The 16,971-nt window shown below is 36.5% G+C and overlaps 1 protein-coding gene and 1 long non-coding RNA gene across 3 annotated transcripts in view; one reads left to right on the top strand and one right to left on the bottom strand.

Annotated features, from left to right (window-relative positions):
* The window catches only part of LOC117072831, a 68,231-nt gene extending 60,274 nt beyond the window's left edge, over positions 1-7,957 (top strand). The window contains exon 3 of the long non-coding RNA XR_004432962.1: positions 7,914-7,957. This is a non-coding gene — a long non-coding RNA (uncharacterized LOC117072831). The remainder of the gene's footprint in view (positions 1-7,913) is intronic.
* Positions 1-16,971, bottom strand: part of SLC13A1 (solute carrier family 13 member 1) — a 90,065-nt gene that overhangs the window by 58,716 nt on the left and 14,378 nt on the right. For both annotated transcript variants that reach the window (XM_033193256.1, XM_033193257.1), the window contains exons 2-6: positions 13,425-13,553; positions 3,864-4,000; positions 1,194-1,381; positions 551-608; positions 421-469 (exon numbers count right to left, since the gene is read on the bottom strand). In XM_033193256.1, the coding sequence (XP_033049147.1) occupies positions 421-469; positions 551-608; positions 1,194-1,381; positions 3,864-4,000; positions 13,425-13,553 (561 nt within the window). The remainder of the gene's footprint in view (positions 1-420; positions 470-550; positions 609-1,193; positions 1,382-3,863; positions 4,001-13,424; positions 13,554-16,971) is intronic.

The raw sequence follows: 16,971 nt of genomic DNA, 5'->3' as shown, positions 1-16,971 counted from the left end.
CCTGGGTGAGGAAATAATCGATATCTCAACCCCCCAAAACACACAATTCACCTATACAACAAACCTGCACATGTACCCCTGTAACTAAAATAAAAGTTAAAAAAAAAGAAAATGAAGCAATATTCTGAGACTGGAATTATATTTCTTTAAACTACCTTGGCTAACTGCCATTATCCTGATTCTGATAAAAAGAGAAAATAATGATACTAATTTTCAGAGCCTAAAATGGTTCCTATCCGGATGTTGATTTCTGTCTGTTCATGAAAGCTTATCAGACCATTACACCATGCTACTACTTAGTCAAGCAAAATAATTTATAGAGAAGGAAGCAAGTGACAGGTTTTAAAATGCATATGTATCTAACTACAGCTCTAATATAATTTTGTATATAATTACTTAGAAAGAATCAAATTTATGTACCTTTTCCAACTCCACCTTGCTTGAAATTTTCCCTGTATCATTATTGCGTCTGAAAAATAAATTGATCCAGTTATAATTTTATTAAAATATAATTTGGAAAAATCCTAATCAAAATGTCAACATTCCTTACCCTGGAACTGGTTTTGTTTTCTCTTTTCTCTCATTTGTTTCATGTCCATTAACACTTTCTGCAAAACATTAAATAAAAGAAAAACAATGTAAATAAGGGGTTATCATTGGGTTTGCCTGTATGTGGATGCAAAGATGGAAGCATTAGTAGAAATTGAAAATAAAAAATTCACTGTGTACTAACATCACATTCATCTTAAAGTATTTTATAAATACAAATATCCTCCCAACACTTTTTCACTGCATCAGTTTGTCAGAGCCAGAAATAATCACAGTGAAATTTGATGCTGTATCCAAACAGAATGTAAGAATTAAAGATTCCCGGTATTATGCAGGAAAGCCATTTCAGGACAGGAAAGAGTAACCTGGAGGTCTACTGATAAAGACATGAGAGAGTGTTCCATCAGTCTGGCTGAGGGATAGAAAAGGCATTCTTCTTTTTGCAAGCAAATAGAAATGTAACAATTTAGGTAAAATATTTAAAGAAAACTATTTTTGTAGATACTGAGAACTATAGAGGGAGGAAGTTAAATTCACATCATGCATGTATGGACAGTTAATTCAAAATACAACTTAGAATTCTTGAGTTTATGTCTATTGCTCTAATGACTAGACCCCAGACTGGCCATATCAACATGCGATACCATCAATTTCTAGTCCATGGTTGGTAGATCCGTTGAAGTAAGTCATCTGAGTGGTCTCGACCTCTGCTTCAGCATTGATGATCTGCTGTGCTACAGCCTCTGCAATGGGCATCACCATGGCAGCAGTCGAGGTGTTGCTGAGCCACATAGACAAAAAGGCAGTGCTGCTCATGAACCCCAGCGTCAGCCTGAAACAAGAGAGCCGTTAGTGTGGATCTGTGCTCTTAGCTTAACTAGCACCGTATTATTTAACTGGAAGATGTTTAAGATGTGGTTTGTGAGTTGGGAAATTAAGTCTTTCAAAAACATGGAAGGTTAAGATTCTGCCCAGATGATGAACTTGGAGTACAGTGACAGCCAGGTAGAAATCAAAGCTGCACATGGAAAAGTGGAGTTCTTAAGAGATTTGTCTCCCAGGGAACCATGCAAATCTTCTCTTCAGAAACAGAAAAATGATTAAACCTAAACAAACTGCAAGTTGGTTATGTGACATAACAGCTTACAGTATTACACCAATATCTGAATGCTCTTCAGAGCTGACCACTTATCTTCAAATGCTAGTAAGATGAAAATGCAATCAACTTTTGAATTTAAGGTCGCTTATTTTTTCTTTTATCTTTTAGCCATAACTCTCGTTTCTTATAGGGGTGTCAGGGAGGTATAAGGACAAAGAAAGATTAATATTTATAAAGCCTCTTTTTACTTGTTCACTATACTGCTTTAATATAAGGTGGGTGGAGAAAATAGTTAAAGTCATTTGCTAAAATGAGGTTTCTGAATTTTCTGTATATTCTATAATATATGCTCTCCTGAATCTGATATCCTTTCCTATTGTCAAGATCTGGGCACATACATTGTCTTCTTTTACAAAAAGAGTAGTTATTCTCCTTAAAAATAATATACCTAAGACTACAAAATTTTAAGCCATATCTATAAACTTTCAAAGTCACACTTGGGGAAAAAACTCTCTCTTTTGAGTAGGCGGGCCTAGAAAATCATTCGGAAGCACACCTTTCTATATAGAGCAATTTGTGAAATAATCTGACACCCTTTTAAAACAGATGTACAAGAACAATGCCACACTGTAAGTTTCAGACTCAGATAAGGTGAACATTTGCAATGCATACAACAAAATCAAAGAAAATGTATTAGGAATCTGCTTACACAAGAAATGGTTCTTGTAAAAAAAAAAAGAAAATTAAGAACTTTTAACTTCTTAAGGCATTATCAAGACAAGAAATCTTCATATAAAAAATACTGGGATCAGCTAAAGCTTCTGGATGGTGAAAATGCCTTAAATTGAAAAGCCGCTTAGTGACATAATGGTCAGAACTTCTGCCCCACTGTGAAGTGCATTACACATCATCCTCTGGAACAGTGAGCAGAGCGTCAGGAAAAAGAGATACATTTCTATAGCACCCTAAAAGGCATGGAGCCCCATTTCATTATAAGAGTGAGATGATGTCGTTTTGTTTTTGTTTTCGTTTGTTTGTTTGTTTTGAGACAGAGTCTTGCTCTGTTGCCCAGGCTGGAGTGCAATGGTGCAATCTTGGCTCACTGCAACCTCTGCCTCCCAGGTAGAAGCAATTCTCCTGCCTCAGCTTCCCGAGTAGCTGGGATTACAGGTGCCTGCCACCACACCTGGCTAATTTTTGTATTTTTAGTAGAGACGGGGTTTCACCATGCTGACCAGGCTGAACTTGAATTCCCCACCTCAGGCGATCCACCCACCTCGGCCTCCCAAAGTGCTGGGATTACAGGCATGAGCACCGCACCCAGCCAACATGATGTCTTAAACACTATGTGTTATACAGTTTTTAAGTCAAAAAAAATTGAAAATTTGTCTCATCTGAGTCATTGATTTTTTTTGTATTTAGCAAAACCATTTGCACCATAAATGAAAACACAGATGTGGCTATGCCCTAGAATGAATTATGCAATATAAGTCAATACAATATTCTGATTTTCAAAGAAAGATGAGAAGGGAAGAAACACCTAAGGCTTTAATGCAAAATGCCACTATGCAAATGATTATGACAACGGGAATTTTCTTTAGCTTACATTCATGTTCTTAGCAAGAGGTGAAATAAAACCAAAATAGTCAATTAATTTTATCAGTCAAATGAGTGATTTCATATTCTATAGATGAAATGTCTTAATTGATTGTTTCACTTTGCAACAGTTGGTTTAAAAAGAAAAATATTCACCTTGGAATTTTTCTTCACACATTTGTATTTTGTCAGTAATGTCTTTGTCTTTGGTTTGTAACATCCTCCCTGATGATAAAGGATGCTCTTGAACTAGTTCTGAATATGTAATCAGCCAAATAAACGAGATAGGAGGAAAATCTACTCTGAAGTCTATCAATCTTATCTGTTGAGGTTCAAAGCTTCTCTCAGCTTTGACTTCTATGATGCATAAAAGGTGAGAAAGTTGTGTGCACGTATTCCAACCACCCTGTAATTAGAACCGCAGTGAAAGTTGTTTTTTTCCCTCCTACAACTCGAGTACACTTTATATCACTTTCATATTTGCAGAGGAAGAAAAATGTCGTAAGTCTGACTGCGATAGAAAGAATTTCCTAGGCGTGAATTACTTATTTGGTTATTTGCTATGCACAAAAATGGTTTGTTCATCAGGTAAACTGGAAGCGGTAAATGCAGTACTTACCATGCAGGATTTACACCAACTATCATCACCATTTTCAGAGCAATTCTCTTGTGTAAATTCCATTTTTCTATGGATGTTGCTAAACAGATAACTCCAATTAGCAGTAGGTGAAAATCCTTGAAATAGGCAGATGCCACCTGAAATAACAGTTAAACCCATGATTATTTACTTTGGTGGGGAAAAATAACATTGCACAAGAAAGACATTATTATGCTGCTGTTAACTTTGACCTTCAACCGCATAATCTTTCTATTTTGAGAAAAATGTAGACGTGTTTGAATACAAATTTAGACATATTCTGTATTCTTACTCAGAAATGGTGTTAAGGAAAAGTGCACAGAAAAAAGAGTACTCAGGTTTATTAAATAGCTGAGTAACATCAGGTAAGTGCCTTCTATGAGTCACATCAAGCAAGTGCTTTTCTATTGGGGCTAATTTGTTTATGTATCTGTAGTGGAATGGCAATGACTGTGATTTGGGAAAGTTTTCAATCAAACTCCAATTTGCTACTGTCTTCATCATGACCCATTATGCTGTAACTGCAGTCACGCCTTTATATATTGAATTATTTTACTTTCAAAATTACTTTTTATAAGGCCAGGCATGGTGGCTGACACCTGTAATCCCAGCACTTTGGGAGGCCGAAGCAGGTGGATCACTTGACATCAGGAGTTCGAGGCCAGCCTGGGCAACATGGTGAAACCCTATCTCTACTAAAAATACAAAATATTAGCCAGACATGATGGTGCATGCCTGCAATCCCAGCTACTTTGGAGACTGAGACAGAAGAATTGCTTGAACCCAGGAGGGAGAGGTGCAATGAGCCGACATCGTGCCATTGCACTCTAGCCTGGGTGACGGAGTGAGACTTCATCTCAAAAAAAAAAAAAATTATTCAACAAATACCCTCAAATGAAACTCAACATTTTAAGCCATTTTCAGTCAACACCATTCAGAGATTAGTAAAGAACCTAGAACTTTAAGCAACCATTTGCAGCAGTACTTCTTAAAGAATACTCTGAAATACGTTAGGTACATATTTTTTTTTTTTTAAAGCGTTGTGCAATTGATTAAATTGAGAAAACAGAATTTTGAAATACCAGAATTTTCTCTCCTATAGGCCTTTGCAAAAACCTTTAAACAACAGTGTATAATGATATTTTTAAACAGGGGGATAGCATATCCTGCATATTTTTCAGATTTATTTAATTATTAAAAACATTTTTACTTAATTTTTAGGTGGAGCACTTCATGGGACTGGTATTCAAGAGAACTTTAAGAAACACTTGGCTAAACTGAATCACAAGGCTGTGCTGAAAAGAGGATTGTTAAGAGTAAATACCCCTCTAAAAAAATCAAACAATAGCTAACAGAAGGAATGGAAGGTTTGGAATAAAACCATTCTAATGTTGGCCGGGCGAGGTGGCTCAAGCCTGTAATCCCAGCACTTTGGGAGGCCAAGACGGGCGGATCACGAGGTCAGGAGATCGAGACCATCCTGGCTAACACGGTGAAACCCCGTCTGTACTAAAAAATACAAAAAACTAGCCGGGCGAGGTGGCGGGCGCCTGTAGTCCCAGCTACTCTGGAGGCTAAGGCAGGAGAATGGCGTAAACCCGGGAGGCGGAGCTTGCAGTGAGCTGAGATCCGGCCACTGCACTCCAGCCTGGGCGACAGAGCCAGACTCCGTCTCCAAAAAAACAAAACCGTTCTAATGTTACAAAATAACAAAAAGGAAAATCAATTCTTATGATAATTTTGCTGTATTAAATTATAGCTGCATTTTTAACATAACTTGCTAAGCTTGGCTTAGTTTCAATAAAAAGCAAAAATTGATAATTGCCCTTGAAATTAAAAGTAGGCAAGTGGACAACTTTTATATTGTATAAAATGTTCATTTATGATGTTTTTCAAGGTTTATATCTATCTCTTTACATTTTGTAGTGATTGGATAATAGAAAATAATTATATCAATTTCCTTACTATTTCATTTATTACTCACTGAAAAATTATCTGTATGCACCAAAAATATTATAGGAACAGAGAATACATTAATAAATGCTTCATATATTTTTCCCTCCTTGCACCTCTTCAATTCTCAAATATCAGGCCTTTCTAAATAAGTCCTGTTATTTTTCTGTATCATAGAACTCTGTTTGGTTTTTTCATAGTATATGCATTACGTAAATACTGTTTGTCTATGTGCTTATTGTTTTCTGTATTATACCATAAAGTCCCATGAGGACCAGGACTCTGTTTTGATAGCCAAATTGTAGGTGTTTGTGGGAAATTCAGATGGACATGAACAGTTGGACATATCAGTGTGAAACTCAGAAGACTTACCTGTGTGGAAATAAAGATCTTGGTGTAGTCAACATTCATTTAACAAATATTCATTGAGTGCCCCCATGTATGTGTTAGCAAAACAGGACTCTGTTTTGCTAACCATCACGTATTTTGCACCTAGCATAATGCTGGTACACAGTAGGAGAGCTTGGTAAATAGCACTGAAAGAATCAGGGAGGGAGGGACAATGAATAAGCTATGGTCTGTGAGCTCTTAAATCCCAATTTTCTATACACTGTCCTCTATCTCCTAGGCTCCTAACTCTTTCAACTCTTACTCTAGGTGTAAGTATTTCAGTGTATTAATTTACCAGTGCCTCCAGAGTCAGGAAGTTGTTTTTTTTTTTTTTTCCTCGCTGGTTCTATACCTGCCTCTGAATTTTTTTTTTTTTTTTCTGACTTTGAAAATCCAGTTATCTCGTTCCTCCAAAATACTGGTATTCTACAGGGTTCTGTCTATAATCTTTATAGTCTTCTTGCTTTATCCATCCAATGACTGAATTTGAAGGATTCAACTTTATACATGGGGGCACTCAATGAATATTTGTTAAATGAATGTGGACTACACCAAGATCTTTATTTCCACACAGGTACGTCTTCTGAGTTTCACACTGATATGTCCAACTGTTCATGTCCATCTGAATTTCCCACAAACACCTACAATTCAACGTACGTCTTCTCACTCCCCATCCTTCAAACACATTCTCCCTTTGTGGTTAATGTAAATGTTGCCCAAGACAGAGACCTAAAGGTCAGCCATGATTCCTTTTTCACTTCCAATATAAGTCTTATTATTCCTAGGTCCTTCATATCTTTAAAATTTGTCCCTTTTTCTCTGTTTATACATGACAACCTTTATTAAGCTCCTCACTATTTCTCACTTGGCTGCTGTATGATCGATCTTTTTTGATCCACTCCATACCATTGTCGTAGCCCCTTTTCTAAATTGTAAATCTGGTCACATAATTGTCCTTCTTATACTTCTTCAGTATAGTTTTTAAGACCTTCCCATAGTTTTAAAGACCAAATCCAATATTTTCAACGTGTCATGAAAGACCCTTCATCATCTGGTCCCATTTCACCTCTCCAATTTAGTTTTTTGCCACTCCACCCTACTTCTTCCTATGTATTTAGTTCCTCAAACACAGAAGTGCTTTAACACTTGCTTGCAATTTAACCTGGAATGACCCTCTCCCCTTGTCTTGGATACTTCTAATCTTCCTTCATGGAAGATGTCAATTCTTCTAAGATATCTTCCCTAGGAACCTAAAGTGGATTAGATAATATCTCCCTTTTTATAGTACTTCTTAATTTATATATTGATAATTTCTTCATTTATTTATCCCCTTTATTACACTAGATGTATTTTGAAGGCCAGATGTATCTTATTAATAATTGTATTTATGGACTTAGCACATGCCTGGCACAAATGGGCACTCAATAGATGTTAAATTTAATAAGTCCCTAGACTCAAGGAGCTTACAAGCTATTAGATGAGAAAAAACAAGTTAACAAAAAGTGCAATAAAGTATTATAGATGCTTGAATGAAACCTCTCCAAAATATAATTCAGATTTTAAAAGTAAGTGGGGTGATCATTTTTTTCCTAGAGGGATTGGGAAAATCTTACAGGACCTGATCCTCGAGTTTATTATTGAAAAATGAATAAATATTTAAGTTTTCGTTTTCCCTTATCTCTTTTGCAGTTTGGCTCATGGAAATAAGCCCTATTGACTGCTGTGGTCTGAATGTTGGTGTCCACCACCCAAATTCATATGTTGGCACCTAAAAGGAACCAAACATGTTCACTCCAACCTCATGAATGGAATTGGTGCTTTTATAAAAGGGGCCTGAGAGAGCTCCCTTGCCCCTTCCATCATGTGAGGATGCAGCAGCAACATGCAACAGAGAGCAAGCAGAGAGCAGCAGAGAGGATGCAGCAGAGAGCAAGCGCTTACCATACACCCCATCTGCCAGTGCCATGATATTGGACTTCCCAGCCTCCAGAACTGTGAGCAATAAATATCTGTTGTTCATTTACCCAGCTTAATGTATTTTGTTATAGCAATCTGAATGGGCTAAGATACCCTATTCACCAATACTCTGAGAATGAAATGAAAGAATAAATGCAGAATGACTTAAAAATATAAATAAACACACAGAAGCAAGCCATTATTAGTAAATGATTAGACACAGAAAGAAGTCCAGGACTCTGAGACATTCTTGTTGTTACTGATTTGGGTTATATGAGGAGTAAGCATATTGTAGAGGGCCAAGCAATAAATGTTCTAGACTTTGTCGGCCATATGCTCTTCACTGTAATTATTCAACTCTGTCATGGCACAAAATAGCCAAAGGCAGTATGTCAATGAATGACTATGGATTTGTTCTAATAAAAAGTTTATTTTAAAAATTAGGCAGCAGGCTGATTTGGCCTTCAGGCCCACAGTTTGCCAGTTTTCTCAATAGACCATGCAAACAAACTATAGCCTGCAGTCCAAATAAAATTAGTTAAACTTCAGAAAAATATTTCACATTCTCTGTTTTCATTGTAGTACCTATTCTATGGTTTTCGTCAGAGTCAGAATATTTGAGAAGAAACATTAGCTACAGGCAGATGTGTTTGTTATGGCCTACTTGTCCAGGAGGTAATAGAAGAAGGTGCTGTTGGTTTGTAAATTACACTGATTAATATAACTAGTCTCAAGGAAAAATTGATATGTCAAATAAAATTTCTAATAATATTTGATATCTATTTGCAAGATAAACATATTTCTGTCTCAGAATAGGATTTCATCAAAAAACACGGACTTTTGCAATCAGAGTACTTGAGTTCTCTCTTAGTTATGTAATTTACTGGTTCAGCAACCTTTCTACAAATCAATAAATAGTTCTAAAAGTTAAATATTACCTCACACCAACTTTGTGAATTAAATGAGATAATATTTTTTAAAAGGTGCTTTGTTAATTATTAGGTTGTTTTGCTAAATCCAATAGTCAATATCTAGTTTTCACATTAACTGACTTATCAGCAGATTTGACACACATAGTCATTGCCTCATCTTCAAAACACTTGCTTCACTTGGATTCCAGGCTTACACACTCTCCTGATTCTCCTCCTACCTCAATAACCTTTTCTTCGTAGTCTCTTTGGCTAGTGCTTTCTCTTCTCATTTACCTCTTACTCTTGTAGCTATGCAGAGGTCAGTTCTTTTTCCTCTTTGCTTTTCTATCTTCATTCACTCCCCGAGTGATCTCATCGAGTCTTAGGGCTTTAAATACCATCTATATTTCGATGAATCTCAGATTTATATCTACAGATTAGCTCTCTCCCATGAACTCTGGACTCTTTTGTATTCAACTGCCTACTCAACATCTTCACTTGAATATTTCAAACTTATCTGTCCAGCACTGAACTCTAGGTATCAGCCCCTCTCCTAGAGTAAGACTGCAGTTCCCATCATCTTCCCATTTCAGTTGATAGCAATTCCATTTTCCCAATTGGCAGATAAGCTGTGAGGCATCTTTGACACTTTTCTTCCAACCATATGCCATATTTAATCAATCCGGAAAGTTTGCTGATTTTATCTTCACATTTTATCAACAATACATTCGATATCTCTATTACTGCCCTTGGTCTGAATTACCATGGTCTCTCACCTACTGCAATAACCTACTATCTGTCTCTTTCTTTCTGTCTTGTTTCTCAACACAGCAGCCCAAATTATCCTTTTTAAAATCAAAGTTAAGTTGATCATGTAACTTTTGTGCTCAAAACTCTTCAGAGGATCCCATTTTATTCAATGTTAAAATCTTGCAATGGCCTAGTTTGACCCTGCCTGGTCCATTGCCTCATTACATTACTTACCTGACCTAATCTATCATTCTCCTCTTTAGTTACTCTCTTCCAATTACACTGCAGATGTACCTGCAATAAGGTCTTTGCACTGGATATTACCTCTTCTGCAATAGTCATTCTCCAAATATTCAAATGGCTAACTCCTTCATTTCCTGTCTTTGTTCAAGTATCACTATCTCAAGGAGGTCTAACCTGACCACCTTATTTAAAACTACCAGTCTCTCTGATCCCCATTATCCTGCAGCATTTTTTTTTCCACAGCACAAAATTACCTTTCTAGCTCACTAGACTGTATAATATTTCTATTTATCAGATACATTGTTCATTGCCTCCTTTCCTCTAGAAAGATAGGAAATATTTTGCCTGTTTTTATTCATTGGTATGTTCCCAAATCCCTGGAAGGGTACTACCAGGTGAATATCTATTGAATCACTGAAAAATACATGACTATATATATATATATATATATATGTACATGTGTATTTTCACATTCATATATGTAAAATTTATATATAAATATTTTTGATGACAATAATATTAATGCTTGTTTTGAAATATCAAATTGAACATACTCTACATACTTTAGCATTTCAGGTTTAGTTCAACAAATATGAAGAAAGTTTAACATTTGTTGATATTCTTCAAATACAGTAATGGGCTCAGCAAGATACCAGTATTTAGAATTGGCTTAATAAATAGGTAAAGTGATAACTATCATGGCCAAAGAGAGAGGTGTTTAGGGCTCTAAACTTAGATGAAGGCATTAATGACATGGGGTCCTAGATGCTGCAGTGGCCTGGAATTATAGTTTAAAACTCTCAAAACAAACTTTAACTGTGAATATTAAATCTCATAAGAATGCTTGATACTTAGTTTGTATCATTGTTTAACATACATTATTTAATTTGATCGTGACAACAATGGGTTGTGTAGCATTATCATATTCTACTTACAGATGATAAAAAAGAGTTATTAAAGGACATGATCAGGGTCCTCCAAGTAATCGGCAATAAATGTCAAATTCTAAGCTCAGGCCTTTTGACTAAATCTCTAGCTGATTCATAATAGACTGTAGCTTTGGTCAGCTAACTTATTAGGAAAAGGTAAGTTACTCTGTTGGGAAAAAGGATCGCAATTCTGAAGAACAGTTTTCTCCACTAAAAGTTCTGAGGACTATGATTTGCTGCAAGTTCCAGTTAAACTTACAAGGTGAAGAGAATCACATAAAGTTTAAAACAAACTTAGGCTGAAATGCCATAGGTAAGACGATAGGCTAATTTACCTTTGCAACACTCAAAATATTTCTAGAATCATCTATTCACTTTTGTGAATGTATAAATAATACCATTGGCTAACATATATGGAGTACTTACTATGTAATGAAATTTACATTTATTAACTCATTTAATTCTTAAGTCTCATTGACAAACTAGAGTTAGTTTCAGGAAGAAAAAAGAAGATGGTGGTGTTGATGGAGTTGGAAATGGCAGATTTGAGGATGGGAGTTGAGGTCTGGAAACCACTAAGACTCAAGGTGGGAAGAAATAAGGAGGAAACGATATTAGTTTTCAAATTCAAGCAACACTGTCATGCAAAAAAGTGAGGTTTGTTTATGAAATTCTACATGTTAGAAATAAGTTTAATGAGTCTGTTACTGAGTTTCAGATGTGGGCTCAATAAAGCTGAGTTATTTATGAGTTAAAATTATTCAAAAATAATGTGTATCTCCTTGAGGGACATTAGAGGCCCATAATCCAGAAAGCCTTTAAACACTTTCTGAATGATCTCATCTGTAAGAGATATTGGATGGGATCCCTGTTCTGGGGGAGAAGTGACCAAGAAGAATTCCCTTTCAAGTCTAAGATTCTATGACTGTTAAATTAGTCTGGGGATAAAGGACTGTTGGGCAGGTGTCTGCAGTCTGAGTGATGCGAAACTACCATTGGTACCTAAAATTTCACTGCCTTTAGTCAGGCCCTTACACACCAGAAAGAGGCAGACATATATATCCTTGGCAGCTCCTACAAAGCCAGCCCTTCCCAGGTACTCTTTCCTCCTGCTTCCCTCTAATGTTTGTATGTCTCTTCCTGTAACAGCTTGTTACAGAAATGCCCCATGAGTCCAGTGAATCTCACTTCTACTTCAACCTCTTTTTAACAGTCAATTTAGTCAGTTTTATTGTTATTAAACCATAAGAGACAAATGTATAACTCTTAAACATACCTATCTCTGGACACAGAACCATCCAAGCCCATAGGACAGGGGTTAAAAATTTGACATCCTAGTTTTAACAACTTATCAACCCCTTCTTTTTTTAATTCCCGATATTAAAAGCCATAGAGCATGTTGAAGCATTTAAGATGCTTAATAGATTATAGCTCTGAGATTCCTTGGGGCAGCAGAATGTCAGCCTAGAGGCAAAAGGAACTGAAGTGTAGCCCTGGCCACTCTCCCAAATCAATGGCCATTAGATAGAAAAGACTCAAAATTATGTGGGAGGGGAAAACCCAGTTAGAAAAGAGGAGCGGAGAGGATAAAAAGTACAAAAAGATCGACTGGGGCTCCAAAATCAGGAAGAAGGACATGAAAATAAAGAAGGGAACTATTCCTTTCACAGGAAGAAATGTAATCAAGGGTTAGTTAAAAAGAAAATGAAAAGACAGGTGAGCTGCAAGAGAGCAATGTTAGACCCAGGCAGAAGATAGAAGTCCAAAGGTGATAAACTGCACTGACTGGCATCTCCAACTTAACATCTCTCTTGAGACTGTTTCAGCTGTGGTTTAGATAGTTGTTTTCTGGGTGGCTGGAGACTGTTTTCAATGCATTTGGAAAACCAAATCCACTTTCTTCAGATGGGTACTCTTAGATTGTGTAGAACCAATAAACATCTCTTAGCATGAATAAACTCCTGGAGCTATACATGAAAATTAGTTTGGCTTTATCTTTGGAAATGGCAGGTTTCTGGAAATGAAAACAGGGAAACTTTTTCTTCATTAAAAACAAAATTGTTTTTCCAACACCATGAGGCTGAATTCTGCTGAATATAAAAAACTTATGAAGGATGTCAACAAATTTTCCTGTTTTTGAGAGGGAGGCACCAGGCATAGATGTCAGTGAGAGAAGAGGGGATATACATTTCTCCTACTGACATGTATGAATCAAGAAGTTGCAGCTTGTGTTTGTTCTTTGAAGGTGGGCACACATGCAGAATGCCAGAGAGGAGAAATAGTTGGAAGTTTGGGGGACTTACATGGAACCTTACCAACGGGATGATTTCTCCCTTCAAAAATAACTTTTCTCAATGGAAATCTCAGTACAAAACAGAGAATCAACTTATGACTTTGGCAAGAGGACTTACCTTCTTAGAAGGCATGATCCCCAACATGGGGAACATTAAACTAGGTAGCAAAGCTGTTACCGACAGAGGCAATGCTTCTGTAAGCCAAAATATGGCGACCACAAAGAGTATGTAGGCACATTCTGTTTCCTGGTAAGAACAAATGCAAAGCAAAAGGTGATATCATGAGACTGGAGAAGTCAACATTCAAACACAAACATGTTTGCTTAAAGTAAGAAGATCCGAAGACCTCTGCATCTTTGAGTTGCCCCCAAATATTCATTTCTTAGAAGTTCTAAGAAGCAAAATTTAATAAACATAAAAAACTAAAGACAGAAAAAAATCCCCATTCATTACATTTATTTCACATTTCCCTCAAAATAGACAACATCATCTAGTCCATCTTCTTGCTCAGATTAGTGTATATAGATGTTTGTACTCACCTTCATTTGGCCTGTAAAATGCACTCCCCCATACTTCTGGAGTACAGAAATAGCCAAGTTACAGCCTTTCCCCTGGGGGCAGGACACCTACCTTTTAACTGCATTCCTTGGTGTCTGGTTGAGTGGGACCCAAGCACTCCTGCCTTCCTCTCCTTCTAACTAAAAGGAGAAAACCAACCTAGGAGTAACCTTTGCAGTACTGTGTCTCAGAGAAAAAACATAAGTTGTGTGGCATGGATGAGCCTGAATACAAGGTGCTAGCTGGTTCTGTTCACCATATACACCCCCTGCCATAAGTGTTGAACATCCATGTCAACATGGGTCTTTGGGTGGAGAGTCACAGTCCACTCAGATGGCACAACTTTGGCGACAGAATTAAAAGCAAAATTTCAAGAATTGCATTATTACCTGGCCCAGACTACTTCCGTATTTTAAGTAGCTCAGTCCTGACTTAAATCAACCAAAAGTCAGTGACTTGTAGTTGTTTATTGAAAACAATTGAAGAATCCTCATTTTGCATTCAAATCCACCTTCACTCTAACTATAATGTCTTATCGCAGTACCTCCTGACATCAATTTTCTATATCCAAAGAATCTTCTTTACACACTTTGTTGATATTTGAGTTCTGATCCTTGCTCCTCATAATGCATCCCTTTCTCTGAACTCTAATTCATAGTGTTCAGTCAGTGGGTATACCAGCAAGCCCCCAGATCCTTTACATGCTAGTTTCTGCCTACCTGTGCTCATATTCTAGATCCTTTGACCGTGTTTGATCATTTGGCTAAAGCAGTCGCAAGCTGATGGCCAAGTCTAGCAAGACAATTCTTTGTATTTGATTCACAATGTTATAAGTCTTTGTGCTTAATTTGAGTTAGGATTTACAAATAAGCAGGTTTAATGTTAAAAATAAAGTCTGATTTCCTTCTCTTAACAAACTGAGATATTTGGTAACATTGGGATCATATTCTTCCATGGCAACAGTTCTCCAGGGTCACCTTTAGAGACTGACTTGTATTTTTTCAGTTCTATACAGTACTACTATATTAATTCACTCATTCTCTTACATCCTCAGCTTTTGTCAGCATTTTAGTAAAATATCTGGTAGGAAAAAGGTTGCCTATTTGCTCTGCCTTTCAAATATTGCTTTGTCATTCAAGAATCAACACTTAGATTGCACATTTGGACTTCTCCCCTCTGCCCCTCTGTGGTCGATGAACCAGCAGTGTCAGCATAATCTGGGCACTTGTGAGGAATGCATGACATCAAGCCCTTCCCCAGACACACTGAATCAATCAGCATTTTCAAGTTCATAAGGTTATTCTTATCTAGGCTAAAGTTTGAGAAGTATTGGACTATACCCTTTTCCAGACCTTCCCTTTCATCTTTCAATCTGGTTCCAGAAACTTGCTTCCAGGTAGTTTCCTTTTGCCTAAGCTGAATCCCTGAATGTATAACCCATTTGGAAAACTTGTCCACCTTTTGATTTGCAGTTCAAATTTATGTCTCATCATGGAGTTTACCTGAACACATTTGTACATTTTGTATTTTTTCATAGGAGTCCCCGTGGATTATAATTGCAGCTAGCTAAAGCACCATATCTGCATTGTCTTTGATAGCTGCCTTCCCAGAATTTGTGGAAATTGTCACCTTTTTTCACATCTGAAGAAAACCAAAGGTCTGGAAAAGGAGGAAGACAGAGTTACTCCCCTGAGTGCTCTTTTTTTAAATCCTTTTTTTTAAATTGATGTGTAAAATTGTATGTACTGTATTTATCATGTACAACATGATGCTTTGAAGTATCTATGCATAGTGGAATGACTAAGTCTAGCTAATTAATATGTGCATTCCCTCACATCATTATTATCTTTGCGCTGAAAACACTTTATATCCACTCTTTTTAGCATTTTTCAAAAATACAAAATGTTATTAACTACAGTCACCATATTGTATAATAAATCTTTCAAGCTTATTCCTGCTCTTTTGACCAGTATCTCCTCAACCCCGACACCTGATCTCCCCAGACCCTGGAAACCACAAGTTCACGCTCCACTTCTATGAGATCAACTTTTTTAGATTCCACATGAGTGAGATCACATGCTATTTGTCTTTCTGTTCCTGGCTTATTTCACTTAACATATCCTTCAGGTTCATCCATGTTATAACAAATGACAGGATATTTTTCATTTTATGGTTGAATAGTTCCATCCTCTCTCTCTCTCTGTGTGTGTTTGTGTTTTTTTTTGTGTGTGTGTGTGTATATATATACATATCATATTTTCTTTATCCATTCATCTGTTGATGAACACTTAGGTTGATTCCATATCTTGGCTATTGTGACTAATGCAGCAGTAAACATGGGAGTGCAGATATCACCTCGATATACATTTGGATATGTATCCATTAATGACATTGCTGGATCATACAGTAGTTCTATTTTTAATTTTTGGAGGGAATGCCATATTGTTTTTCATAATGGCTGTACTAAGTTACATTTCTGCAAACAGTGTTCACATCCTGGCCAACACTTGTTATAATAGCCATTCTAACAAGGGTGAGATAATGTCTCACTGTGGTTTTCGTTTGTATTTCTCAGAAGAGTGAGGTTGAGCAATTTTTCATGTACCTGTTGGCCATTTGTATGTCTTCTTTTGAAAAGTCCATTCAAAATTTTTTGGTCATTTTTCAATTGGGTTATTGCTTTCTTGCTATTGAGTTGTTTGAATTCCTTATATATTTTTGATATTAATCTCTTATCAGATGAATAGTTTGCAAATATTTTATCCTAATCTCTAGGTTGTCTTTTCACGCTTGATTTTGTCTGTAGTGAAGAAGTTTTATTAGTATAATGTAATCTCATTTGTCTATTTTTGCTTTTGTTGCCTGTGCTTTTGAGGTCATATCCAAAAAATCATTGTCTAGGCCAATGTCATGGAGCTATTCCCCTGTTTTGTATTCCAGTAGTTTCATAGGTTTTGGTCTTACATTTAGTTATTTAATTCATTTTGAGTTGATTTTTGCGTATAGTGAGAAATATGGGTCTGATTTCATTCTTCTGCATGTGGATATTTAGTTTTACTAACACCATTTATTGAAGAGACCCTCCTTTTCCCACTGTGTGTTCTTG

Source organism: Trachypithecus francoisi, unplaced genomic scaffold (genome assembly GCF_009764315.1).
Source record: "Trachypithecus francoisi isolate TF-2019V2 unplaced genomic scaffold, Tfra_2.0 Lachesis_group4, whole genome shotgun sequence".
Classification (NCBI taxonomy): Eukaryota; Metazoa; Chordata; class Mammalia; order Primates; family Cercopithecidae; genus Trachypithecus; species Trachypithecus francoisi.
This window is presented reverse-complemented; position numbering and strand designations above follow the sequence as displayed.